Source organism: Aphelocoma coerulescens, chromosome 30 (assembly GCF_041296385.1).
Source record: "Aphelocoma coerulescens isolate FSJ_1873_10779 chromosome 30, UR_Acoe_1.0, whole genome shotgun sequence".
In the NCBI taxonomy this organism is placed as follows: Eukaryota; Metazoa; Chordata; class Aves; order Passeriformes; family Corvidae; genus Aphelocoma; species Aphelocoma coerulescens.
In genome coordinates, this window is record NC_091043.1 from 1,216,437 (window position 1) to 1,242,727 (window position 26,291).

At 61.0% G+C, this 26,291-nt stretch overlaps 1 protein-coding gene across 2 annotated transcripts in view; it reads right to left on the bottom strand.

Annotated features, from left to right (window-relative positions):
• Positions 1-809: 809 nt before the first annotated feature.
• The window catches only part of LOC138100261 (A.superbus venom factor 1-like), a 29,926-nt gene continuing 4,444 nt past the window's right edge, over positions 810-26,291 (bottom strand). Inside the window, exons 8-40 of one of the 2 annotated variants that reach the window (XM_068998055.1) lie at positions 26,020-26,122; positions 25,118-25,238; positions 24,293-24,408; positions 22,794-22,940; positions 21,384-21,596; positions 21,104-21,298; positions 20,398-20,559; positions 19,122-19,251; positions 18,345-18,416; positions 17,231-17,431; positions 16,278-16,431; positions 15,795-15,880; positions 14,694-14,833; positions 14,400-14,612; positions 13,042-13,108; positions 12,451-12,537; positions 12,153-12,356; positions 11,460-11,535; positions 11,222-11,381; positions 10,487-10,582; positions 10,241-10,391; positions 9,652-9,815; positions 8,973-9,131; positions 7,692-7,842; positions 7,527-7,578; positions 6,433-6,520; positions 5,849-5,935; positions 5,159-5,264; positions 4,776-4,865; positions 4,194-4,280; positions 3,449-3,532; positions 2,496-2,631; positions 810-1,082 (exon numbers count right to left, since the gene is read on the bottom strand). In XM_068998055.1, coding sequence (XP_068854156.1) covers positions 941-1,082; positions 2,496-2,631; positions 3,449-3,532; positions 4,194-4,280; positions 4,776-4,865; positions 5,159-5,264; positions 5,849-5,935; positions 6,433-6,520; positions 7,527-7,578; positions 7,692-7,842; positions 8,973-9,131; positions 9,652-9,815; positions 10,241-10,391; positions 10,487-10,582; positions 11,222-11,381; positions 11,460-11,535; positions 12,153-12,356; positions 12,451-12,537; positions 13,042-13,108; positions 14,400-14,612; positions 14,694-14,833; positions 15,795-15,880; positions 16,278-16,431; positions 17,231-17,431; positions 18,345-18,416; positions 19,122-19,251; positions 20,398-20,559; positions 21,104-21,298; positions 21,384-21,596; positions 22,794-22,940; positions 24,293-24,408; positions 25,118-25,238; positions 26,020-26,122 — 4,240 coding nt within the window. In that variant the 3' untranslated portion in view covers positions 810-940. The remainder of the gene's footprint in view (positions 1,083-2,495; positions 2,632-3,448; positions 3,533-4,193; positions 4,281-4,775; positions 4,866-5,158; positions 5,265-5,848; positions 5,936-6,432; positions 6,521-7,526; positions 7,579-7,691; positions 7,843-8,972; positions 9,132-9,651; positions 9,816-10,240; positions 10,392-10,486; positions 10,583-11,221; positions 11,382-11,459; positions 11,536-12,152; positions 12,357-12,450; positions 12,538-13,041; positions 13,109-14,399; positions 14,613-14,693; positions 14,834-15,794; positions 15,881-16,277; positions 16,432-17,230; positions 17,432-18,344; positions 18,417-19,121; positions 19,252-20,397; positions 20,560-21,103; positions 21,299-21,383; positions 21,597-22,793; positions 22,941-24,292; positions 24,409-25,117; positions 25,239-26,019; positions 26,123-26,291) is intronic. The other variant, XM_068998054.1, reaches the window with a different exon arrangement.

The following is a 26,291-nucleotide window of genomic DNA, read 5'->3' on the forward strand; positions in this document are numbered from 1 at the left end:
TCCCCCTACAGTGTCTCCATGACCCCAAAACCCCGGTGGAGCCCCCAGAACCCTCTTGTCCCCTACAAAGTCCCCCTGTCCCCTACAGTGTCCCCATGACCACACCAGCCCCTACAGAGTCCTGGTGGTGACACACATCCTAGTGTCCCCCATGGTCTCCCATGTCCCCTCTGGTGTCCCCATGACCCAACCAACCCCTAGGGAGCCCCCCTCCACCCCCTTGTCCCTTACAAACCCTCTATGTCCCCTATGGTGTCCCCACACCCCCTATGGTGTCCCCATGTCCCTTCATGATGTCCCTGTGGCCCTTCTGCTGTCCCCATGTTCCCTACGATGTCCCGATGACTCCATCAACCCCTATGGAGTCCCCACCACCCTCTTGTCCCCTCCAGTGTCCCCATGTCCCTTATTGTGTCCCCCGTGACCTCTATGGAGTCCCCACCACCCTCTCGCCCCCTCTGGTGGCCCCATGTCCCCTTTGGTGTCCCCATGGCCCCAGTGGTGTCCCCCTGTCCCCCATGGTGTCCCCATGTCCCTCCGTGGTGTCCCTGCCACCCCTCTGGTGTCCCCATGACTCCATCAACCCTATGGGGTCCCCACCACCCTCTTGCCCCTTCTGGTGTCCCCATGTCCCTTATCATGTCCCCATGACCCCTCTGGTGTCTCCATGTCCTCTGTGGTGTCCCCACCACCCACTGTCCCCGCTGGTGTCCCCATGACCCAGTTGATGTCCCCACCACCTTCTTCTGTCCTCTGGGGTCCCCGCCACCTCCCACATGTCCCCCTCCACAGACACCCTGAGCCAGGTGCTCAGAAATGACTTTTTTAACCAAAAAAAAAGGGGAGGGAGGAGGGGACAAAAGGTGACCAAAAGGGTTGGCGACACCTGAGGGTTGGTGACACCCGAGGGTTGGTGACAACCCGGGGGCGGGGTGGGGACTCAGCTGGGACACCCGAAGAGGGTCATGGCCTCGGAGAACTCGACAAAGTCCTGGCAGCGTCCCTGCAGGGCGGGGTCCTGGCACGACTCCTCCGAGGGCCACTCCTCGAGCCACGTGTCCTTCCCGATCAGGTACGAGAAGCTGGGGACACAGGGGACAGCGATGGGGACACAGGGGACAGTGATGGGGACACAGGGGACAGTGATGAGGACACGGGGGACAGCGATGGGGACACGGGGGACAGCGAGGGCAAGAGGGGCAGTGGGGACAGTGGGGGATATAGGGGAATGTTGGGGACTATGGGGACAACAGGGGACAGCAGGGGCAAGGGAGGCAGTGGGGACAATGGGGGGCAATGGGGACAATGGGGACCGTGGGGATATAGAGACATGGGGGATGGTGGGAACAACGGGGACAATGGGGATATAGGGGACAGTGGGGACAACGGGGACAGTGGGGACAATGGGGACAGTGGGGATATAGGGGACAGTGGGGATATAGGGGACAATGGGGATAAAGAGACATGGGGGATGGTGGGAACAACGGGGACAATGGGGATATAGGGGACAATGGGGACAACGGGGACAATTGAGGGCAATAGGGACAGTGGGGACAATGGGAACAACGGGGACAATGGGGGGCAATGGGGGCAATGGGGGCAATGAGGATATATGGGGACAATGGGGGCAGTGGGGACAATGGGGATATAGGGGACAGTGGGGACAACGGGGACAGTGGGGACAGTGGGAACAATGGGGGCAATGGGGGGCAACAGGGACAGTGGGGACAATGGGGGCAGTGGGGCAATGGGGATATTGGGGGACAGTGGGGACAACGGGGACAGTGGGGATATAGGGGACAATGGGGGCAATGGGGGGCAACGGGGACAATGGGGACAGTGGGGATATAGGGGACAATGGGGACAATGGGGGCAATGGGGACAATGGGGACAGTGGGGACAATGGGGGCAATGGGGGCAATGGGGGCAGTGGGGACAACAGGGATATAGGGGACAGTGGGGACAATGGGGACAGTGGGGAGCAATGGGGACAATGGGGATGTAGGGGACAGTGGGGACAATGGGGGGCAATGGGGACAATGGGGATATATGGGGACAATGGGGACAATGGGGGCAGTGTCCCCTGTGTCCTCTTGCTGTCCCCACCTTCTCCCTCTGCTCCCTGTGTCCCCCTGTCCCCCATCCCTCCCTGTCCCCATGTCTCCCCTGTCCCTGTGTCCCCCTCTCCCCTGTCCCCATATCCCCCGCCTTGTCCCCGTGTCCCTCCATCCCCTCTCTCCTGTCCCTGTGCCCTCCCCATCCCCATGTCCCTCACATCCCCATGTTCCCACATCCCCCCGTCCCCTCTCCCCTGTCCCTTTGTCCCCCCGTCCCCTCTCCCCACCCCAGTGTCCCCCTGTCCCCTCTGCCCCTGTCCCAGTGTCCCTCCCTGTCCCCACAGGCCCCTTCCACATCCCCCCACACGTGTCCCTGTGTCCCCCCATGGCCTCCCGTGTCCCTCCCGTGTCCCCCCAGTGTCACCCCAGTGTCCCTACTGTCTGCCGGTGACCCAGAGGTCGCTGGCCTGTCCCCAGACCAGGTAGTCCTGTCCCTTGCGCAGGTTCAGGCTGTCCCTGCACTGCTGGTGGCTCACGAATGTTCTGCTGCTGCCGGCGGGGTCCTCGTCCGTGCCTGGTCACCGTGTCACCGTGTCACCGTGTCACCGTGTCACCTCCACCCCCCCAAACCGGGCAGCTGTGGTGGCCCCACCCCCTGCTGGCACCAGCTGTGGGTGGGACCAGGTCCCTCTGGCCTTGCCAGCAGCTTCGGGGGTCCCCAATGCACCTGGGTGGCACCGACCCCACCTGGGTGACATCAACTCATTTGGGTGTCCCCAACCCCCACCAGGGTAACCTCAAACTCCCTTGGGTGACACCAACCCCACCTTGGTGACGTCAGCCCCCTTGTGTGTCTCTAACCCACCCGGGTGTCCCCAAAACCCTTGAGTGACTTCAACTCCCACCTGCGTGTCCCCAGCCCCAGATGACCCTCACCGTGTCCCTCCACGGGGTGGCCTCGTCCCCCCGCAGGTGGCCGTTTCTCCCCCTTGGTGACCTTGTCACACCTGCCCTGTGGTGGCCTTGTCCCCCCCTTGGTGGCCTTTTCCCCCCCAGAGTGACTGTGTCCCTCCAAGGGTGGCCGTGTCTCCCTGAAGTGGCCATGTCCCCCTCTTGAGGTGACCTTGTCCCCCCATGATGTCCTTGTCCCTCTCAGGGTGGCCTTGTCCCCCAACAGTTCCTTTGTCCCCCCCACGGTTTCCTTGTCCCCCAAGGTGGCCTTGTGCCCCTCCTAGAGTGGCCTTTTCCTCCCCCATGGTGGCCTTGTCCCCCCCATGGTTTCCTTGTCCCTCCTGAGGTGACCCCGGGGTGGCTTTTTCACCTTCTTTGGTGGCCTTGTCCCCCCCCCCACCCCCCGAGGTGGCCTTGCCCCCTGCTCACGGTGGCCGTACCCATCTTGATGACCGACAGGACCTTCATGACGTAATTGTCGTGGGACGGGGTCTCCTCGCGGTCCACCAGCTTCACCTTGTACACTGCCAGGGGACACGGGGACAGCGGTGTCATCCCCGCTGGGGTGGCCCCCTTGCGTCCCTCCTTGCCCCTTTGATGTCCCCGATGTCCCCACCCACAGCCTTTCTGTCCCCAGCTCCACCCACCATGACCCAATGTCCCCAATGTCCCCAGTGCCCTCAATCCCTGCAATGTTCCCCAGCATTCCCAATGTCCCCAATGTCCTTGATGTCCCCAGTATCCCTACTGTCCCCAGTGTCCCCAATCCCCCATTGTCCCAAATGTCCCCAATGTCCTTGATGTCTCCATTGTCCCCAATGCCCCCAATGTCCCCAATGTTTCCAGTCTCCAATGTCCCCAACCCCCAGTGTCCCCAATATCCCAAGTGTCCTTGATGTCCCCAATGTCCCCAGTGTCCTTGATGTCTCCATTGTCCTCAGTGTCCCTGTTGTCCTTGTGTCCCCAATCCCCCATTGTCCCCAATGTTTCCAGTCTCCAATGTCCCCAACCCCCAATGTCCCCATTGTCCCCAATGCCCCCGCTGTCCCTGACGTTCCCCGTGACCCCAATGTCCCCAATATCCCCAATCCCCCAATGTCCCCAATGTCCCCAATGTCCCCAGTATCCCCCAGCACTGCCATCGCCCCCATTGTCCCTGCTGTCCCCACAGTCCCCATGTCCCACCAAAGTCCACTCCAGGCTCGCAGGCGAGCTGGATGCGTTGGTTGACGGTGATGGCCTCGTGCTGCTCCTGCCGCTTGAAGCAGCTCTCTGTGGGGACACGGGGACATCATGGGGACATCATGGGGACCCAGCCATGACAAGGTCAGGTCCGGCAGGGAGGTGTCCCCATCGCAGCCATGACACGTGACATCTCATCAATGACGTGTCCCCACCACGGGCATGATGTGTCCCATTGTGGCAGGGACATGTCCCCATCATGACCATGACGTGTCCCACCACGGCAGGGACATGTCCCCATCACGGTCATGACATGTGACATCTCGCCATTGTGTCCCACCATGGCTGTGACTTGTCTCATCCTGGCCGTGACATGTCCCCATCATGACCGTGACGTGTCCCACCATGGCAGGGACGTGTCCCCATCGTGGCGGGGACACGTTTCCATCATGGCCATCAAGTGTCCCACCACATCAAGGTGTTCCATCATGGCCATGACATGGCCCCTCATGGCCATGGAGTGTCCCACCCTGCCAGTGCTGTCATCCCATCCCACCCCCCGTGTCCCCGTGTCCCCAGCGTCACCTTCGGCACAGCGACAAACGTCCCCCTGGCAGATCTTGTTCAGTTTCCCTCCCTCCTTGTCCGGGTGGTAGAACCGGGTGCAGCGATCATCTGTGGGGACATGGGGACATCTGGGACATCAGGGGACATGGGGGGACAGCAGGGGACATCAACCGGGGCCCAGCAGGAGGTGTGGGGACAGGGTGGTGACATCGGGGTGGGGACGCTTAGCGGGGGATGAGAGTGAGGGGACACAGAGCGAGGAGATCAGTGGGACAAAAGCACAGGAGGGGACATGGAGGGGACTTCAGAGGGTGTGGGGGTGGAGGGGACCCGAGGATGACCCAGGGGACCCCAGGGTGATCCAGGTGACAAGGGTGACCCAGGTGACCCGGCTGACACACCGATGCTGTAGTAGCTGTAGACGCTGACGGCCGCGGGCTGGATCAGCCCCACCTGGAACCTCTGGTGGGCCTTGAAGGCGAAGCACTCCTGGGCCTTGTGAGACACCTGGGGACAGTGCGGGGACACGGGGACGTGGGGGTGGCCCTCAGACAGTGAAGCACCTCCCCAACCCTCCAGTCCTGTCCCCAGCCATGTCCCCGTGCTGTCCCCACCCATCACCTGGAGCTGTCTCTGTCCTCGTCACCACCTTGAGACTGTTTCTGTGTCACCCACTTCTGTCCCCAACACTGTCTGTCCCCATCCCATCCTTGCCCCCCTCCTGTCCCTGCCCATGTCCCCAACTCCCTCCTGGTCCCTGTCCCATCCTGTCCCTGTCACCATCCCTGTCCTCTCACATCCCTGTCCCATCTTGTCCCTGTCCCCATGTCCCTCCTGTCCCCAATGTCCTCTGTGTCCCCACCTTCATCACCATCCTTGTCCCCTTCTGTCCCTGCCCATGTCCCCAACTCCCTCCTGGTCCCTGTCCCATCTTGGTCCCTGTCCCATCCCTGTCCCATCATGTCCCCATTCCTCTCCCATCTTGTCCCCATCCAGTCCATGTCCTGTCCTATCCCTGTCCATCTTGTCCCTGTCCCCATCCCTTTCCCCACCTCCCAGTTCCTACCCCAGTGTCCCCTCCGTGTCCCCACCTTGTCCAGGTAAATGATGACGTTGCTCCGCTCCGTTCCCTGATCCAGCTCGAACTTGGAGATGTACCTGTCCACCCCCTCGGACAGCTGGGGACACGGGGGATAGCGTCACACTGGGCACGGGGAACACGCGGAGACACGCGGGGACATGTGGGGACACAGGGACACTGTGACATGAGGGACATGCAGGGACATGCGGGGACACTGGGGACGCTGTGACACCGGGAACAGGGGACACGCAGGGACACATAGGGACACCGGGGGACACCATGACACCAAGCATGGGGGACATGCAGGGACACGTGGGGACACACCGTGACACCACGGGGACATGTGGAGACAGGGTGACATGAGGAACGCAGGACATGTGGGGACATGTGGGGACATGTGGGGACACAGAATGGCATCAGGACATGGGGACACACGGGGACACGGTGACACCGGACATGTGGGGACACCCAGGGACAACAGGGATGTGGGGACATGTGGCAGTGCGGGGACATGGTGACACACAACGGCACAAAAACGTGGGGTCCCCTGTCTCCCCCAGGTCCCCCTGGGTGTCCCCATGTCCCCACACTGACCCTCCTCAGGTCCTGGACATCCGGCGAGAAGCCCGTGAGCATGGACACGTCCAGGATGGACATAGTGGCATCCATGGTGTCCAGGTACCTGTGGGGACAGGGCTGAGGCCACTCCCGCCTGTCCCCAACCACCCCAGTGTCCCCAGTGTTCCCATTCCCAAGGGTCCCCATGGGACCAGGTGGGGGCTGAGCCCTGTGTGTCCCCGTTGTCCCCATCCTTTCCCTGACATCCCCGTGTCCCCATTCCTCTCCTTGTCCCCAATGTCCCCATCCTTCTCCCTCACATCACTGTCCCCAATGTCCCCATTCCCCTTCCTGTCCCCAGTGTCCCCATCCTTTCCCTGACATCCCTGTTCCCAGTGTCCCTCCCCCCATTCACCCCCCAGTCCTTGCTGTCCCTGCTGTCCCCAGTGTCCCCATCCTAACCCTGATGTCCCTGTTCCCAATGTCCCCATTCCCCTCCCTGTCCCCAGTGTCCCCATCCTAACCCTGATGTCCCTGTTCCCAATGTCCTCATTCCCCTCCCTGTCCCCAGTGTCCCCACCCTTTCCTTGATGTCCTTGTCCCCAATGTCCCCATTCCCCTCCCTGTCCCCATCCTTTCCTTGATGTCCTTGTCCCCAGTGTCCCCATTCCCCTCCTCATCCCCAGTGTTCCCATCCTAACCCTGATGTCCCTGTCCCCAATGTCCCCATTCCCCTCCCTGTCCCCAGTGTCCCCATCCTTCCCCTGATCTCCTTGTCCCCAATGTCCCCATTCCCCTCCCTGTCCCCAGTGTCCCCACCCTTTCCCTGATGTCCCTGTCCCCAATGTCCCCATTCCCCTCCCTGTTCCAAGCGTCCCCACCCTTTCCCTGATGTCCCTGTCCCCCGTGTCCCCATTCCCCTCCCTGTCCCCAGTGTCCCCATCCTAACCCTGATGTCCCTGTCCCCAGTGTCCCCATTCCCCTCCCCGTTCCCAGTGTCCCCATCCTTCCCCTGATGTCCTTGTCCCCAGTGTCCCCATTCCCCTCTCTGTCCCCAGTGTCCCTCCCTCCCACTCCCCTCCCTGTCCCCTCCCTGTCCCTGCCATCCCCGCCATCCCCAGTGTCCCCACCTGGTGCAGATGGTGATCTTGACGGACCTGATGACATCCTCCTCTTCCTTGCCTGGGTGGGGACAACAAGGGGACATTGAAGAGGAGACGGGGCGCACAGAGGGGAGGCGGGGAGGGGCTCGGGGGGACACAGCGAGGACAGGGAGGGGACAGTTGGGGACTCACCCATGTTCACCTCCTCCACGTTCACACTCAGGTCGAAGTTGTCACATTTGTTGTCCTTCTCGGGGACCTTGGCGTGGTACACGGTCACCACTGTCATTGTCCCCTTGCCCACGCCCTCGGCCTTCACCGTGAATTCCTCGTTCAGCTTGGTCTGAGGGGACAGGGGACGTTGGGAAGGGACAGGGATGTCCCCAGGAGGGACAGGAAGGGGTGTGTGGGGACATGGAGGGGACATAGAAGGGACGGGGACAGGCAGGACATGGAGGGGGTGACAGCGTTGCAGAGATAGAGGGGACAGGGATGTTGAAGGACACAGAGGGGACATGAAGATCAGGAGGACAAGGAGGTGACAGGGATATTGCAGGTCACAGCAAGGGAGGGGACAAGCTCAGCCTGGGACATGGAGGTGACAGGGACATCCCAGGGAGGGGACAAGGTCATCCTGGGACATCCCAAGCCTTGCAAGGACACAGAGGGGACAGGACATGGAAGGGACAAGGACAACCAAGGCCATGGTGAGGGGGCAGGATGGTGCTGGGACTCAAAGAGGCCCAGAGGTGACAGAGACAGAGTGACAGGGTGACATGGTGACAGGGTGACATGGCACAAGGTCATCCTGGGACATCCCAAGCCTTGCAAGGACACAGCGGGGACAGGACATGGAAGGGACAAGGACAACCAAGGCCATGGTGAAGATACAGGATTATCCTGGGACATAAAAGTGACAGGGTGACAGGTGACAGGGACAAGGGTGCCAGGTGCCAAGGTCATCCTGGGACATCCCAAGCCTTGAGAAGACACAGAGGTGACAGAACACAGAAGGGACAAGAACAACCAAGGCCATGGTGAAGGGACAGGATTGTCCCAGGACATGAGGAGACCCAGAAGGGACAGGGAAAAGGTGCCAGGGTGCCAGGGTGACAAAGCCGCAGGGGACAAGGTCACCCTGGGACATCCCAAGCCTTGAGAAGACACGGAGGAGAGAAAACGTGGAACGGACATCGAAGGAACATGGAAGGGACAAGAACAACCAAGGCCATGGTAAGGGGACAGGAGTGTCCTGGGACATAAGGAGACCCAGAGGTGACAGTGACAGGGTGACAAGGCCACAGGGGACAAGCTCAACCTGGGACATCCCAAGCCTTGAGAAGACACAGAGGTGACAGAACACAGAAGGGACACGAACAACCAAGGCCACGATGAGGGGACAGGATTATCCTGGGACATGAAGGTGACACATGGCAGGTGCCAGGTGCCAGTGCCAGGGACAGGGACAGGTACCTCGGTGGAGCGTGCCACCAGTGCGTTGCGGTTCTCGATGCGGTACTTGACGGGGCTGGCGCGGCGCGGCAGCAGCACCGACACATCCAGCTCCAGCTGCTGCTGGGCCTCTGCGGCCACCTGGTACTGGGCCAACGCTTGGAACACCAGGATGGTGGCCTGAAGGGACAGCAGGGTCACCAGGGCTTGGGGACAATGGGTGGAGAGCCCACAAGGGCTTCTGAGTGGACACCGGAATCACTGGGGTCACCAGGGCTTGGGGACACCAGCTGTGTGTCCACCTAGTACTGGGCCAGAGCTTGGAACACCAGGATGGTGGCCTGAAGGGACAGCAGGGTCACCAGGGCTTGGGGACAATGGGTGGAGAGCCCACAAGGGCGTCTGAGTGGACACTGGAATCACTGGGGTCACCAGGGCTTGGGGACACCAGTTGGAGTGCCCACAAGGGCTCCTGGGTGGCCTGGTGGCCTGAGGGTCAGCGGTGTCACCAGGGCTTGGCGACATTGGCTGTGTGTCCGCATGGTACTGGGCCAGCCCTTGGAACACCAGGGTCACCCCTGAGGTGACCCCCATGCCCTGAGATGTCCCCAAAACCACAACCCCCATCCCTGTCATCCCCAGGGCCACCAGGTGCCCCTGAGATGTCCCCGTGGGTGGCTGGGGGTGTCCCATGTCCCACCTGGGTGGAACCGTAGCCGCCTCCATAGTAGTTCTGCTGAGCGAGCCACCGGACCACCGGCCCTGCCAGCTCCGACTTCTTCATGTGCACCAGGGCCAGCAGTGCGTAGGACGTGCCCTCGATGTTGTAGGTGCGGGCATTGCGCTCCTCCCAGCTGGCCCCGCCTGCAGCGACACCGGGGACACCCTCAGACACCAGGGACCCCACAGCCACCTCACCCCGAGCCCAAATTATAACCCCGGGTGAGGCGTCTCCTCTGGGGGATCCAAAACCACTTCTGGAGAACCTCATGAGAACCCAAAACCACCTCTTCTGACCCCAGTTTCAACCCTTTGGATCCCAAGGTGAAGGTGTCACCTTTGAGAATGTCAGGAGGACCCAAACCCACCTCCCCTGACCACAGTTTCCACCCCCAGGTGAGACTTCAATTCTGGAGAACCTCATGAGAACCCAAAACCACCTCCCCTGACCCCAGTTTCCACCCCCTCTTGAGGTGTCACCTTTGGAGAACCTCATGAGGACCCAAAATCTCATAAGGACCCAAAACCACCTCCTTTCACTCCAATTTCAGCCCCAACTGAGGCATCACCTTTGGAGAACCTCATGAGGACCTTCTCGCTCTTGAGCTTCCCGGCCAGGGCCAGCGCGTAGGATGCCAGGGCCACCGTGTAGGGCCGGGCCAGCTGCTCATAGCGCCGGGCCAGGAAGTTGGCGGCTTTGTTGATGCTCTCGTCCAAGCTCTGGGAATAAAGGACGGAAAATTTGGGATCTCAGGTGGCTTCCATGAGGGCCTGGCACCTCAGGAATGTCCCTGCCCCGACATGGGGTCACTCACGTTAACGTGGTCCTTGCAGGTGTCCCGTGCCTCCTCCAGGGCGATGAGGACGAAGGCGGTGAGGGACACCTCAGGCTCGGCGCCTACGTAGCCTCCCTGGGGGATAAAAAAGAGGGAAAAATCCTCGGGATCAGGGTTTTCCCAGCGAGTTCTGCCCCACCCAATGCTCGGCCATGCCCCAGGAACCCATTCCAAAAATCTGTCCTTGACCAGGCCAAGGGACACCCAAGGGACACCCAAAGAATCCCTAAGGGACACCCAAGGAATGTCTGACCTTCACCTGACCTTCACGCAAGGAACACCCAAGGGATACCCAAAGAACCCCCAAGGAACACCCGAGGAATTCCTGAGGTTCACCTGACTTTCCACCAAGGAACACCCAAAACCTAACCGAACTTCACCCAGAGAACACCCAAGGAATTCCTGAGCTTCACCTGACCTTCACCCCAGGAAAGTCCAAGGAACACCCAAGGACCATCTGACCTTCACCCAAGCTTCACCCAAGGAAAACACCTCAACTTCACCCGAAGTTCATCTGACCTTCAGCCGAGGAATACCCAAAACCCACCCAAACTTCACCCAAGGAACACCCAAGAAATTCCTGAGGTTCACCTGACCTTCACCCCAGGAACACCTAAAGCCCACCCAAGACCCTCCCACTCTTCACCTGACCTCCACCTGAGGTCCTCCCAACCTTCAGCCACCAGCAGTGACAGGGTTGAGGTGTCCCCCTACCAACATCTCCTTATGGATGACGGGAGCGTCCTCCTGGAAGACTCCATCCGGCTTCTGCTTGTTGAGGATGAGCCACTTGACGGGGCCGCAGATCTCGCTGTGCTCGATGTCCGTCAGCTTGCGGGCCATGGCGAACACCTTGACCACGTAGGCGGTCAACCTGGGGACGGGGAAACCTGAGCGTCGCGTCCGGGCCTGTCACCCGAGCCAGGTGGTGGCGGTGGCAGCAGGACCTCACCAGGTGCTGGAGGGGCGCTGGATGAAGGCGGCGTAGGAGCTGTCGGGCTTGCGGAAGGCCAACTGTTGGGTGTAACCTGCGAGGAGATGGACGTTGGTCAATGCAAGGGGTGGCCGGGGGTGGCTTCAGGCCACCAAGGTCCTCCAGTCATTGGTCAATGCGAGGGGTGGCCGGCGGTGGCCGGCAGTGGCCTCAGGCCACCAATGTCCTCCAACTCTTGGTCAATGTGAAGGGTGGCCAGGGGTGGCCTCAGGCCACCAATGTCCTCCAACCCATTGGTGAATACAAGGAGTGTCCAGGGGTGGCCTCAGACCACCAGTGTCCTCCAACTGTTGGTCAACCTGAGGGGTGTCCAGGGGTGGCCTCAGGCCACCAACACCCTCCAACCATTGGCCAAGAGAAGGAACACCTGGAGGTGCCCTCAGGCCACCAACGCCCTCTAACTGTTGGTCAACACAAGGAGCACCCACCCAAGCTGAGGAAGCCTTGGGCCACCAACCCACTCAGGAGCCCATCCCAGTGCAAACCAGTAACTCCAGAAACCCCAAACTGGTGGCACCCAACCCAGGTCTCCAGAGGGGCGACCTCCTGCACCACCTCAGAAGATAGGGACATTTTGTGACCCGAGAGCGGCCACTGAGGGACATTCCCACCCTTTTGAGGACATTCCCACCCTTTTGGGGCTGCTCCCACCTTTCCTGATCAGCTCGATGGCCTCGGCCCGGCGGTCGATGCCGAAGTTCTCCCACTGCATGGTGTTGTCCAGGTAGTGGACAGCGATGACCGTGGGTGTCAGGGAGATCATGTTCTGCTCCCCGCAGCCCGATGGGGTCACGATCAGGTGCTTCAGCTTGGCCCCGTCGATGGCCTTCTCCACGATGATGGACACGGGGTTGCCTGGGCCACAAGGGGACGTGTCACACCCGAGGATGTCCCTCCCGCCTGTCCCCTCCCGGGTTGTCCCCACCGGTGTCCCCTCCCCGGCGCTCACCTTGGATGCTGACTTTGGTCTCCGACTCCGTGTTGGGGACGATGTCCGAGAGATCCGCGGCCTTCACTCGCTCCTCCTGCACCCCATCTGTGGGACGGGGTGGACGTGGGTGACCCCAAATCCTCCCTGTGTCCCCCCCAGTGCTCAACTCTGAGGTGACCCAGCCCTGCCCCACATCAGGGTGTCCCTTGTCCCTCCAGACCTTCCAGGGTCACACCAGGATGTCCCTTCTCCCTTGAAATGCCCCAGCTCTGTGGTGATGGGATGGCTCTTGGCCCCAAAGATGCCCCAAACCCACAGTGGGCCTTCCCTGGTCCCTCAAGATGTCCCAGACCCAGTGGGGTGTCCCTTGTCCTCCAAGATGTCCCAAATTTGCTCTTGGGGGTACATCCTCCATCCCCTAAGATGTCCCAGACCCACAGTTGGACTTCCTGGTTCCTCAAGATGTCCCAGACCTGCTCTTGGGGGTACCTTCTCCATCCCCTGAGATGTTCCAGCCTCACAGTGGGACCTCCCTTGTCCCTGAGGTGCCCCCAGACCCCGACCCAGGCAAGTTCCCCCATGGGGCCGAGCTCAGCCGCGGTCACTCACTGACTCCCTTCTTCTGTGGGTCCAGCTCGACGATCTGCACTGTCTTCTCCAGCCGCATCCCCTCGGGCTGCCCAGGGCAGAGTCCGGTGCTGAAGGTGGGGCTGGGTTTGGGGTCCTCCCCTTCCCAACCCCTCTGGACCGGCCGGGAAAGGCCTCCCAGTATAAACCAGCACCCCCAGCTCAGGTGGACACACTGGGACAGCCCCAGGAGGCCACACATGGCCATCCTGAGGGGACAATCCTTCATCCCAGGATGAACCAGAATTACAGAATCAACCAGGTTGGAAAAGACCTTTGAGATCATCGAGTCCAACCTGTGACCCATCACCACCTTGTCACCCTGACCATGGCACCGAGTGCCATGTCCAGTCTTGAACACCTCCGGGGATGGGGACTCCACCACCTCCCTGGGCAGCCCCTGCCAATGTCCAACCACCCTTTCTGTGAAGAACCTCTTCCTAATGTCCAGCCTAAACCTCTCCTGGCATAGCTTAAGGCTGTGTCCTCTTGTCCTGTCACTGGTCACCCAGGACAAGAGATTGACCCCCACCTGGCTGCCCCCTCCTGCCAGGGAGTGGTGGACAGTGATGGGGTCACCCCCAAGCCTCCTCTTCTCCAGGATGAACAACCTTGGAGCACTTATGCTCCAAGCCCCTCACCAGCCTTGTTGCCTTTCTCTGGCCACTCTCCAGCCCCTCAATGTCCATCCTAAATTGGGGGCCCAGAACTGGACACAGCACTCGAGGTGTGGCCCAACCAGTGCTGAGTACAGGGGGACAATCCCTGCCCTGGTCCTGATGGCCACTCCATTCCTGATCCAGGCCAGGTGCCATTGGCCTTCTTGGCCACCTGGGCTCATGTCCAGCCTGATGTCCATCAGTGCCCCCAGGTCCCTCTCTGCCCGGCCGCTGTCCAGCCACTCTGTCCCCAGCTTGTGGCCCTGCAGGGGTTGTTGTGGCCAAAGTGCAGGACCCGGCACTCGGACTTGTTGAACCTCCCATGGTTGGGTTTGTCCCTTGTCCCCAGCCTGTCCTGGTCCCTGTGCAGAGCCCTCCTGCCCTCCAGCAGATCCACACTCGCTCCCAGCTCGGTGTCATCTGCAGATTCGCTGATGGTGGACTCAATCCCCCATCCAGATCATCAATAAAGATATTAAATAAAGATATTAACTCATAATAAAGTCATCAATAAAGACATTAAATAAAAACACTAAATCGATGAAGATATGAAGCAGGACTGGCCCTACACCTTGGGGACACCACTGGTGACCAGAGGTGGCACCATTCCCCACCACACTGAAGAAGGACACAGGGACATCACCGTGCCGGGGACACCTCAGGGACACCACCATCACTCACCACGACTCTGAGCTTCTTCTTGACCCCATCGCCCACGTACTGGTTGCGGACGGCCGCCTTGACCTCGATGTCCAGCAGGCCGAGCTTGAGGGGGACGATGACGAAGGACACAGTGCGCGAGGACTCGGCCTTCATGCGCAGCACCTGCTGGTAGCGCTGCTTGGCCGTGGAGGGGCTGCACAGGTCGGGGTTGTAGATCAGCTCCACGCGCACCTGGACGGGGACAGTGGGGGGGAGGTCACACCTGTGGTCCAGGGAGGGTCACGGCGTCCCCAGAAAATGTCCCCAACTGACCGTGATGTCGTGCAGCCAGTAGTTGTAGAGGATGGCGCGGATCTCCACCTGCTCGTTCCTCACCACCGAGTAGGGCAGGCGGAGGTCAATGAAGAAGTCCTTCATCACCGTGATCTCGTAGGGGTCGGCCACGCACAGCCCTGGGGTTGGGGACATGTGGGTTTGGGGTTGGGGGACACCTCGTGTCCCCAGGGCAGCCCAGAGGCCTTCAGAGGTCCGTGGAAGCCCAGGGAGTCCTCACAAGGTTTAGGGGATCCATCAAGAACTGTGGGATCCTCTTAAGGTTTAGGAGATGCCTCAAGTCCCATGGAGTCCTCCCAAGGTTTAGAAGGTTCCTCAAGCCCCAGAGAGTCTTCCTAAAGTTTAGGGGATCCCTCAAGTCCCATTGAGTCCTTCCAAGGTTTGGGAGATCCCTCAAATCCTATGGGGTCCTCCCAAGATTTAGGGGATTCCTCAAGTCGCAAGGAGTTCTCCCAAGGTTTAGAAGATTCCTCAAGTCCCATTGAGTCCTTCCAAGGTTTAGGGGATTCCTTGAATCCCAAGGAATTCTCTCAAGCTTTAGGGGATCCCTCAAGTCCCACTGAGTCCTCCCAAGTCCCATGGAGTTCTCCCAAGATTTAGAGGATCCCCCAAGTCCCATCAAGTCTTCCCAAAGTTTAGGAGATCCCTCAAGTCCTATAGGGTCCTCCCAAAGCTTAGAAGATCCCTTCAGTCCCAAGGAGTCTTCCCAAGATTTAGGGGATTCCTCAAGTCCCATTGAGTCCTCCCAAGGTTTAGGAGATCGCTTGAATCCCAAGGAATTCTCCCAACATTTAGGGGATCCCTTAAGTTGCATGGAATCCCCCCAAGATTTAGGGGACCCCTCAAGTCCTATGGGGTCCACCCAATGTTTAGAGGATCCCTCAAGACCCAAGGAGATCCCTCCAATCCCAAGGACGGCCACCAAACTTTGGGGCATCCCCACCTCAGATTTTGGAGATACCTCAAATCCCAACAAACCCCTCCAGGTTTTAGGGGACCCTTCAGGTCTCAGGGACCTCCGCCAAGGTTTGGGGGATTTCTTTGACCCCAGAAACTCCCTCATCCTCCATGACCCCATACCCTTGGAAGGGGAGAGGCTGACGGCCAGGACCTCCCAGGTGGTGATGGAGTCCTTCAGGTACACGGGCAGCGTCTTGGCCGAGACCCTGGAGAGGACAGGAGTGACCAAGGGGGTCACGGCCCACCCCAGGCCAGGCTCAGGGGGTGTCACCATGGGACTTCCCTTGTCCCCAGAGATGTTCCAGACCCACTGTGGGACGTCCTTGGAACCCAAAGATGTCCCAAACCCACAGTTAGACTTCCCTTGTCCCCACAGATGTCCCAGACCCCCAAGAAGGACCAGAAGCTTGGAGATGACCCCTGAGTGGATCAAGGGGTCCTGAGGCAGCTCCAGGGGATCAGCAGTGACCTTTGTCCGGATTTGGGGTGACCATAACTGGTCTCCAGAGATGTCCGAGCTGGCCAGGGAGGGGGTGACCATGCCCAGGCTGGGCTGTGGGGTGGGAGGGTTGTGGGACCAGTGGTCCAGGGGTCCAGGCTCACCCCAGCTCGTTGGGTGGCTCCGTCAGCTGCTCCACCTGCCACAGCCAACTCTCGGGGAAGAGGCTCCGCGAGACGATGTCGCTGTCCGACAAGAACGGACTGTCGTCCTCCTGGCCTGAGGGTGGTGACATCGGCCTTCTCGAGCCTCCGACCCCTGAGCGGAGCCGGTATCACCCCAGCGCCACCCCAGTGCCATCCCATCACCACCCCTGGTCTTGCCCAAGCAAGGCCACCCAACCGCCACCCAAGCGTTGCCCAATGTTCATCCAAGGGTTGTCCAAGGACAGCACAAGGAACCCCCAAAGGTCACCTGACCTTCACCCAAAGAGCACCCAGGGAATGCCTGAACTTCACCCAAAGAAGACCAAGGGAACACCCAAGGAATGACCGAGGAACGCCCAAGGAAAGACCAAGGAACACCCAAGGAACATCTGACCTTCACCCAAGCTTTGCCCAAGGAAAACGCCTCAACTTCACCTGACCTTCACCAAGGAACACCCAAAACCCACCCGAGACCCTCCTAACCTCACCCAAGCTCCATCTGAGGAACACACAAGGAATTCCTGAGGTTCACCTGACCATCACCCAAAAACCACCCACAGAATTCTTGAGGTTCACCTGACCTTCACCCAAGGAACACCCAAGGAAAGTCCAAGGAACACCCAAAGAATGTCCAAGGTTCACCTGACCTTCACCAAGGAACCCCCAAAACCCACCCAAGACCCTCCTAACCTCACCCAAGCTCCACCTGAGGAACACCCAAGGAACGCCTGAGCTTCACCTGACCTTCCCCCAGGCAAAGTCCAAGTCCAAGGAAAGTCCAAGGAACACCCAAGCTTCACCTGACCTTCACCAAGAAACACCCAAACCCCACCCAAGACCCTCCCAAGTTCCACCTGAGGTTACCCCAACCTCCCCCAACCTTCTCCCACCCCCCATGGCCCAAAACTTGCTTCTGGCCAGCCCAGTGCTGGGCGACTGCTTCTGCTGGTCCCGCTTGGCCTTGATGTATCTGCAGCAGTCGAGGAAGGCGCGGACGCAGGACTCGCCCTCCTGGATGTACTCGGTCCTCTGCTCACAGCTGTGTCCCATCGGGTTGTCCCTCATCCCGTCCTCGCAGCACTTCCGCTCCAGCTTGTCCGAGTACTCAGCCGCTGCCGGACACACCGGGACAGGGTTGGGACCGGCCCCGGTGGCACCGGCATGGGGACCTCGGGGGTGTGGGACACGCTGGTGGCTCTCTGGGATATGGGACACTCTGGTGGTGTTTGGGACAAGGGACGCTCTGGTGGCTCTTGGGGATGGGGGACATTCTGGTGGTCTTTGGGGCATGGGATACTTTGGTGGTCTTTGGGATATGGGATGCTCTGGTGGCCCTCAGTGACATGGGACACTGGTGGTTTTTGGGATATGGGACACTCTGGTGGCCCTCAGGGACATGGGAAACTTGGTGGCCTCTGGGATATTGGCATTGACTGGGACATGGGACACTCTGGTGGCCCTCAGGGACATGGGACATTGGTATTGACTGGGACATGGGACACTCTGGTGGCCCTCGGGGATGTGGGAAACTCTGGTGGCCTTTGGGATACGGGACATTGGTATGGACTGGACATGGGACACTGTTGTTCCTCAGGGACGTGGGACACTCCGGTGGCCTTTGGGACATGGGACATTGGTATTGACTGGGACATGGGACACTCTGGTGGCCCTCGGGGATGTGGGAAACTCTGGTGGCCTTTGGGACATGGGACATTAGTACTGACTGGGACATGGGACACTCTGGTGGCCCTCGGGGATGTGGGAAACTCTGGTGGCCCTCAGGGACATGGGACACTCCAGTGGCCTTTGGGATACGGGACATTGGTATGGACTGGACATGGGACACTGTTGTTCCTCAGGGACGTGGGACACTCCGGTGGCCTTTGGGACCCAGGGGATGCTGTGGTGGCACCAGGGACAAGGGACACCTTGGCACCCTCAGGGACAAGGGACACAGGACACCGCAGTGGGACATGGGACACCCGCAGTGTTCCTGGGGACAAGGGACACCCCAGTGCCACCTACCCTTGGTGCCCTTGTACTCGGCGAGTGCCAGCGAGCGGCGCTTGCGTTTGGCAGGCTGGGGACACTGGAGCTCTGGGGACAGAGGGGACACAGCGACGCAGGTGTCACATCCCAAAGTTCAAGGTCACTTCCCCCATCCCTGAGGTGTCACCTCCCCCCTCCCCGAGGTGTCACATCCCTGAGGTGTCACCTCCTTGAGGTGTCACCTCCCCCATCCCTGAGGTGTCACATTTTCCTGTCCTTGAAATGTCACATCCTTGAGGCGTCACCTGTCCCATCCCGTAAGTGCCACCTCCCCTCTCCCTGAAGTGTCACCTCCCCTGTCCCCAAGATGTCACCTTCCCCATCCCCAAGGTGCCACATCCCTGAGACGTCACATCCTTGAAGTGTCACCTCCTCCTTCCCTGAGTGCCACCTCCTCCATGCCCAAATGTCACCTCCCCCACTCCTGAGGTGCAACATCCCTGAGATGTCACTTCCTCCATCCCTGAGCTGCCACCTCTCCTGTCCTCGAGGTGTCACCTACTCCATCCCTGCGATGTCACCTCCTCCATCCCTGAGCTGCCACCTCTCCCATCCTTGAGGTGTCACCTCCTCCATCCCTGAGATGTCACCTCCTCCATCCCCTAAGTGACACTTCCTCCATCCCCGAGATGTCACCTCTCCCATCCTCAAGGTGTCACCTCCTCCATCCCCAAAATGTCACCTCCTCCAACCCCGAAGTGCCACCACCCCCTGTTCCCAAGATGCCACCACAGCTGTGCCAGCCAGTCCTACCTGACCGCTGGGGAGTGGAGACCTTGACGCTGGTGGCCAGGCTCAGGCCAGCGTCCGAGAAGACCCCGACGTTGTCCCTGCCACTGCCCGGGGTGCAGCCGATGTCACTTCTCTCCACCGTGTCCCAAACCTGCGCCCACAGGGGACAGCTGTGACAGCCACTGCCACCACCCAGGGGTGACAGGACAGTTCCAACAGCCACTGCCACCACCCAGGGATGGTGGGGACATCTGTGATGGCCACCGCCACCACACAGGGATGATGGGGACAGGGACAGCCATGATGGCCACCACCCAGGGATGGTGGAGACAGGGACAGCCATGATGGCCACCATCCAGGGATGGTGGGGACAGGGACAGCCATGATGGCCACCACCCAGGGATGGCGGAGACAGGGACAGCCATGATGGCCACCATCCAGGGATGGTGGGGACAGGGACAGCCATGATGGCCACCACCCAGGGATGGCGGAGACAGGGACAGCCATGATGGCCACCACCCAGGGATGGTGGGGACAGGGACAGCCATGACAGCCACTGCCACCACCCAGGGATGGCAGGGATGGGGACAACCAGGCTGGCCACTGCCACTATCCAGGAACACTGGGGACAACTGTGATGGCCATGGCCACCACCTGGGGATGGTGGGGATGGGGACAGGTGTGATGGCCACCACCTGGGGACACGGGGGATGAGGACATCAGTGACAGCCATGGCCAGCACCCAGGGATGATGGGGACAGCCATGATGGTCACTGGCACCACCCACAGACAGTGGTGATGGGGACAACCATGATGGCCATTGCCACCACCCAGGGATGACAGGGACAGCCATGATGGTCACCACCCCTTGGGGACAGGGCCACCTACCCATGTCTGGGTGAGTCTGCTCTTCTTGCTGAGGGCAAGGACCCCCTTGTCCACGGCCACCAGCCAGGGATAGCGGGGACAGGGACAGCCATGATAGCCATGGCCACCACTTGGGGACAGCGGGGACAGGGACAGCTGTGATGGCCACCACCAGGGGATAGCAGGGACAGGGACAGCCATGATGACCACTCCCCCTTGGGGACAGCAGGGAGAGGACACCCATGATGGCCACCACCAGGGGACAGGGATAACTGTGATGGCCACCATCCAAAGATGCTGGGATAGCCATGACGGCCATGGCCACCTCCTGGGGACAGTGGGCACAGGCACAACCGTGATGACCACCACCCAAGGATGGTGAGGACAGTCATGACCACCCCTTGAGGACAGCGGGGACAGGGCCACCCACCCTGGTCTGGGTGAGCTTGTTCTTCTTGCTGAGGACGAAGACCCCTTTGTCCACGGCCACCAGCCCCACATGGGCCTTGTGGTCCCCCTCGATGCGCAGCCTCATCGGTGTCCCCGGCTCGTGGATGCGGTTGTCACCTTCTGTCGCCCCCTTCACCACCAGCTGCCACAGACACGGGGGGTGACGTCCCCAGGATGTCCCCAAAAGCCACTTTCGTCCCCCCCCACCGCAGGGGGGACCTTAAGTCTGGCCCTTCAGGGGCGGTTGGTGGCCGTGGGTTTGGGGTCTGGGTCACCACTGGGCCACCAGGGCCACCTGGGCAACCCAGGAGATGTCCAAGCTCTTCATGGAGTGTCCCAAACCACCCAAGTGACACCAAATCCCCACCAGGGGCCACCCAAGGCCCTCAATGTCCCCCCAAAAGCCCCCGCCCCAGTCCCTTAATGTCCTCCAAACCCTTCCAAAGGTCCCTCAAGGACCTCCTAAGCCTCTCAATGTCCCCCCAAATCCCTCAAGGATCCCCAAGCCCCTCAAGGACCCCCAAGCCCTTCCAAGGGCCCCCAAATCCCTCAAGGGCCCCCCCAAACCTTTCCAACACCTCCCAGACCCCTGAAGGGTCACCTCAATGACCACCCCAGCCACCACCAAGGCCCATCCAACGCCCCCATGACCCCTTGACCCCCCCAGGCCAGCAGTGGACACTCACAGTGCCCATGCAGGTGTCCTTGACGTCCACCCAGACGGAGTCGGCCACAATCTCGCCGGGCAGGACGTAGTAATAGGCCACGATGCGGAAGGAGGGGATAAGCTCGGCCGTCACCGGCAGGGTCATGGTCACCAGGCTCTGGCCGGCCTCGTGCCGCTGCCGGCCGGCGCGGAGGATGCGGCCCTTGCTCATGATCTGCGAGAAACACAACGAGCTTGGTGGCCACCTGGACATCCAGGTGGTCAAGCTCTGGGACCACCGGTCAGCCACGGGTACCCACCAGGTAGGTGAAGAACGGGACGGAGTTGCGGACGTTGTTGTTGCTGGTCTTGAGGTGGAAGTTCACGGCCAGGTTGTCCCCGGGCTGCAGCTCGGTGGCAGCCACCGCCAGGTGCAGGAAGTTGCCCGAGCCGGCCTGGCTACGATAGGCCTCGGCCGTCATCTGCCGTGAAGCCTGGCGCTCCGGGGGCAGCCCCGCCTGGGCTGTCCGCACCTGTGACGGGGACACGGTGGCACTCGGTCAGCGGGGAGGGGCGTGGGCCTGGGTGGGGTCAGCGTGGAGGGCTTGGCCACCATGGGGGTTCCATAGAGCTCTTGGCCTCCACAGTGGTCTTGGCCTCCACAGTGGTCTTGGCCATCATGGAGGTGTGTTGGTCATCATGGAGGTCTTGGCCATCATGGAGGTCTTGGCCACCATAAAGGTTTTGGCCACCGAAGAGGTGTTGGCCAGCATGGAGGTGTGTTTGCCATCTTGGAGGTCTTGGCCACTGCAGAGGCCTTGGCCACCATGAAGGGTTTGGCCACTGTAAAGGTCTTGGTCACTGAAGAGGTCTTGGCCACTGAAGAAATCTTGGCCATCATAGAAGTTTTGGCCGCCACAGAGGTCTTGACCCCCCACAGAGGTCTTGGCCATCCATAAAGGTCTTGGCCACCCATAAAGGTCTTGACAACTGTGGAGATCTTGTCTGTCATGGCCTCCCGGTCCCTTCCTGGTGTCCTGGTCCTTGCTGACCATCTCCATGGTCAAACTGACCATCCTCTATCTTGGATGTCTTGGCCACTCATGGTCGCCCCAACCTTGGTCGCCCCAACCTTGGCTCTTGGCCATCCTCAATGCTTTGGCCTCCTTCCCCCTGGCCTTGGCCATCCCAGTTCCTGGTCACTGCTGACCCTGGCCGCAGGCCACCATGGACAAGTGACTATGGTGGACACCTCCACCAGTCTCTTTGACTCCTGGTCCTTGGTCACTCTCATGTCTTGGTCAACCCTATTATGTTGGCCATCCTGGTCATCTTGACCTTGCACATCCTTGTCCTTGGCTGATGGTGACCAGGACAGCCCCAGTCCTTGGTCACTCTTGTGTCTTGGTCAACCAGTTGTGTTGGCTGCCATGGTCACCCTGATCTTAAACATCCTCATCCTTGGTCACTCTGGACATCTTGACCACCACAGTCACCTCAACCACGGGATGACCTTGTCCATCCTGGTTTTTGGCCAATGATGAGTGACCAGGATGACCCTTGGCCACCATGGATGTCCAGCCCATCCTGGCCCCTCAATCCTGCTGTCCTGGCCCTTGATGAGCACAACCATTGGTCACCCCAGACATCTCAGCCACCACAACCCCCAGGTCACTTCCCCACCCCCTTGGCCACCCCAACTCCGGTGTCACCCCGGTGTCCCCACTCACGGTGATGGGGATGCTGTCCTTGTTGGCCGGCATGTTGAGGACCAGCCTGGCCGTGCCATCGCGCTGGGTGGACACCTGGCCCTGGAAGCCATCGGCCTGGACGGTGACACGTGGGGCTGGGGACTTGTCAGGGTTGGAGACATAGACCTGGAGGGGACACCGGGGGACACGGGGACATTACGTGGGGACATGGAGGGAGGGAAGGGCACTGGGAAGGGGCACTGGGAAAGGGCACTGGGAAAGGGTGGTGGCACTGGGAAGGGACACTGGGAAGGGACACTGGGAAGGGACACTGGCACTGGAAAGGGACACTGGGAAGGGGTGGTGGCACTGGGAAGGGACACTGGGAAGTGACACTGGCACTGGGAAGGGACACTGGGAAGGGGTGGTGGCACTGGGAAGGGGCACTGGGAAGGGGCACTGGGAAGGGGCACTGGCACTGGGAAGGGACACTGGGAAGGGACACCAGGAAGGGACACTGGGAAGGGGTGGTGACACCAAGAAGGGACACTGGGAACTGACACTGGCACTGGGAAGGGACACTGGGAAGTGACACTGGCACTGGGAAGGGACACTGGGAAGGGACAGTGGGAAGGGGTGGTGGCACTGGGAAGGGACACAGGGAAGGGACACTGGCACTGGGAAGGGACACCAGGAAGGGACACTGGGAAGGAGTGGTGATAACCAAGAAGGGACACAGGGAAGTGACACTGGCACTGGGAAGGGACACTGGGAAGGGGTGGTGGCACTGGGAAGGGACACTGGGAAGTGACACTGGCACTGGGAAGGGACACTGGGAAGGGGTGGTGGCAGTGGGAAGGGACACCAGGAAGGGACACTGGGAAGGGGTGGTGACACCAAGAAGGGACACTGGGAAGTGACACTGGCACTGGGAAGGGACACTGGGAAGGAGTGGTGATACCAAGAAGGGACACAGGGAAGTGACACTGGCACTGGGAAGGGACACTGGGAAGGGACAGTGGGAAGGGGTGGTGGCACTGGGAAGGGACACCAGGAAGGGACACCAGGAAGGGACACTGGGAAGGGGTGGTGACACCAAGAAGGGACACAGGGAACTGACACTGGCACTGGGAAGGGACAGTGGGAAGGGGTGGTGGCAGTGGGAAGGGACACTGGGAAGGGACACTGGCACTGGGAAAAGACACTGGGAAGGGACACTGGGAAGGGGTGGTGGCACTGGGAAGGGACACTGGGAAGGGACACTGGGAAGGGGTGGTGGCACTGGGAAGGGACACTGGGAAAGGGACACTGGGAGGGGACACTGGCACCAGGAAAGGGCCATTCCAGTGACACAGGGACAGTCCACGCTCCCCAGCCCCTCTCAGGTGACACAGGGACATCACCCAGGGGCTGACTTTGGTCCCCAAATCTCCTCCACCTCCAACCCCAGTTGTGCCCTGTCCCCATCCCAAGCCAGGACACCCCAAGGGCCCTGTGCCACCACCCTGGGCCACCACTGTCCCCAAGATGTCACCAACCGTCAGGTCAAAGGGCATCCCCGGCTTGAAGTACTTGGGGGTGTGGGTGAAGTGGATGCTGTAGGGGGACGTCACGATCCGGATGCCGCTGCGCTGGGCCTCCACCATGTCACTGCCTGTGGGGACACCGCAGTGGCCGCGTCACCGGGGGCCAGGGCTCCTTGTCCCTCGCCCCAAATGTCCCCCCATCCTTGCTGTCCCTGTCCCCCCAGTGCCCTTTGTCCCCCATGCCCCCCCTCTGCCATGCTGGGCCTTCACCATGTCACCTCCTGTGGGGACAATGGCAGTGGCTGTGGCACCCAGCGCCACCCTGTCCCCTGTCCCAGATGTCCCGCCATCCTCACTGTCCCTGTCCCCCATGTCCCTCTGGGCCACCGTGCTGGGCCTCCACCATGTCACGACCTGTGGGGACACTGCAGTGACCATGTCACCTGGGGCCAGAGCTCCCTGTCCCCTGCCCAGGGACAGCCCACGGGTGGCCTCAGATGTCCCACCATCCTTGCTGTCTCCAACCCCACACGACCCCAGACCCACGTCACTGCTGTCCCCTCTTTGTCCCCCCACTGTCCCTGTCCTCCCAAGTTCCTCACGTCCCCCATGTCCCCCTGGGCCTCCACCATGTCACCACCTGTGGGGACACCGCAGTGGCCATGTCACCTGGGGCCAGGGCTCCCTGTCCCCCCATCCCAGATGTGCCCCAATCCTTGCTGTCCCAACCCCACACATCTCCAGACCCACGTCACTGCTGTCCCCACTTTGTCCCTCTGTCCCGCCAGTCCCCCGCGTCCCCCCACTGTCCCTGTCCCCCCGTGTCCCCGCGCAGACCTGACTCGGTGATGACAGTGACGGTGACGTAGAGGGAGTGTCCCACGAGCTCCTGGGGGTTGGGGAAACGCTCGCGCAGGTGGGCCATGGACAGCACGGCCTCGGCGTCACCGTCCTGGACCTGGGGACAGGGAGACAGGGTTGGGACAGGGATGGGGACAGCAGGGGGACAGCACGGCCTCGGTGTCACCGTCCTGGACCTGGGGACAGGGACAGGGTTGGGACAGGGATGGGGACAGCAGGGGGACAGCACGGCCTCGGTGTCACCATCCTGGACCTGGGGACAGGGTTGGGACAAGGTTGGGGACAGCAGGGGGACAGCACGGCCTCAGCGTCACCATCCTGGACCTGGGGACAGGGTTGGGACAGGGTTGGGACAAGGTTGGGGACAGCAGGGGGACAGCACGGCCTCAGTGTCACCATCCTGGACCTGAGGACAGGGTTGGGACAGGGATGGGGACAGCACGGCCTCGGTGTCACCGTCCTGGACCTGGGGACAGGGTTGGGACAGGCATGGGGACAACAGGGGGACAGCACAGCCTCGGTGTCACAATCCTGGACCTGGGGACAGGGTTGGGACAGGCATGGGGACAGCACGGCCTCAGCATCCCCATCCTGCACCTGTGGCCACCAGGGACAGGGTGGGGACAGGGATGAGAATGGGGACAAGGGTGGGGACAGGCGATGGCAGAGCTCAGGAAGGGACAGGGGACGGGACAGGGCCCATGGAAATGGGGACAGAGGATGGGGACAGGAGAGCTCAGCCTGTGACAGGGATGGGGACAGGGACAGGGAAAAGGACACTGATGGGGACAAGGTTGGGGACAGGGACAATGGCAGGCTCACCAGGACAGGGACAGTGGCAGGGTTGGGGACAGGGCGGGGGACAGTGCCAGGCTCACCGCCACGCGCCGCAGGGACTGGGGGATGCTCTTCCTCTCGTCGTCCACCATGACCCCGAAGAGGACAAAGGCCGTCCCCTCCACGCGCTTCCCATACAGGTACCTGGGGACAGCACCGTGTGACCATGCCACCATGTCCCCAGCACCTCCCTATACTGCCACCCCTGTCCCCACACCACGCTGTCATCCCATTGTCCCATGTCCCCATCCTACCAATCCCTGTCATCCCATCCCTGCCACTGCCACCACCAACGTCACCGCGCTCCTGCGTC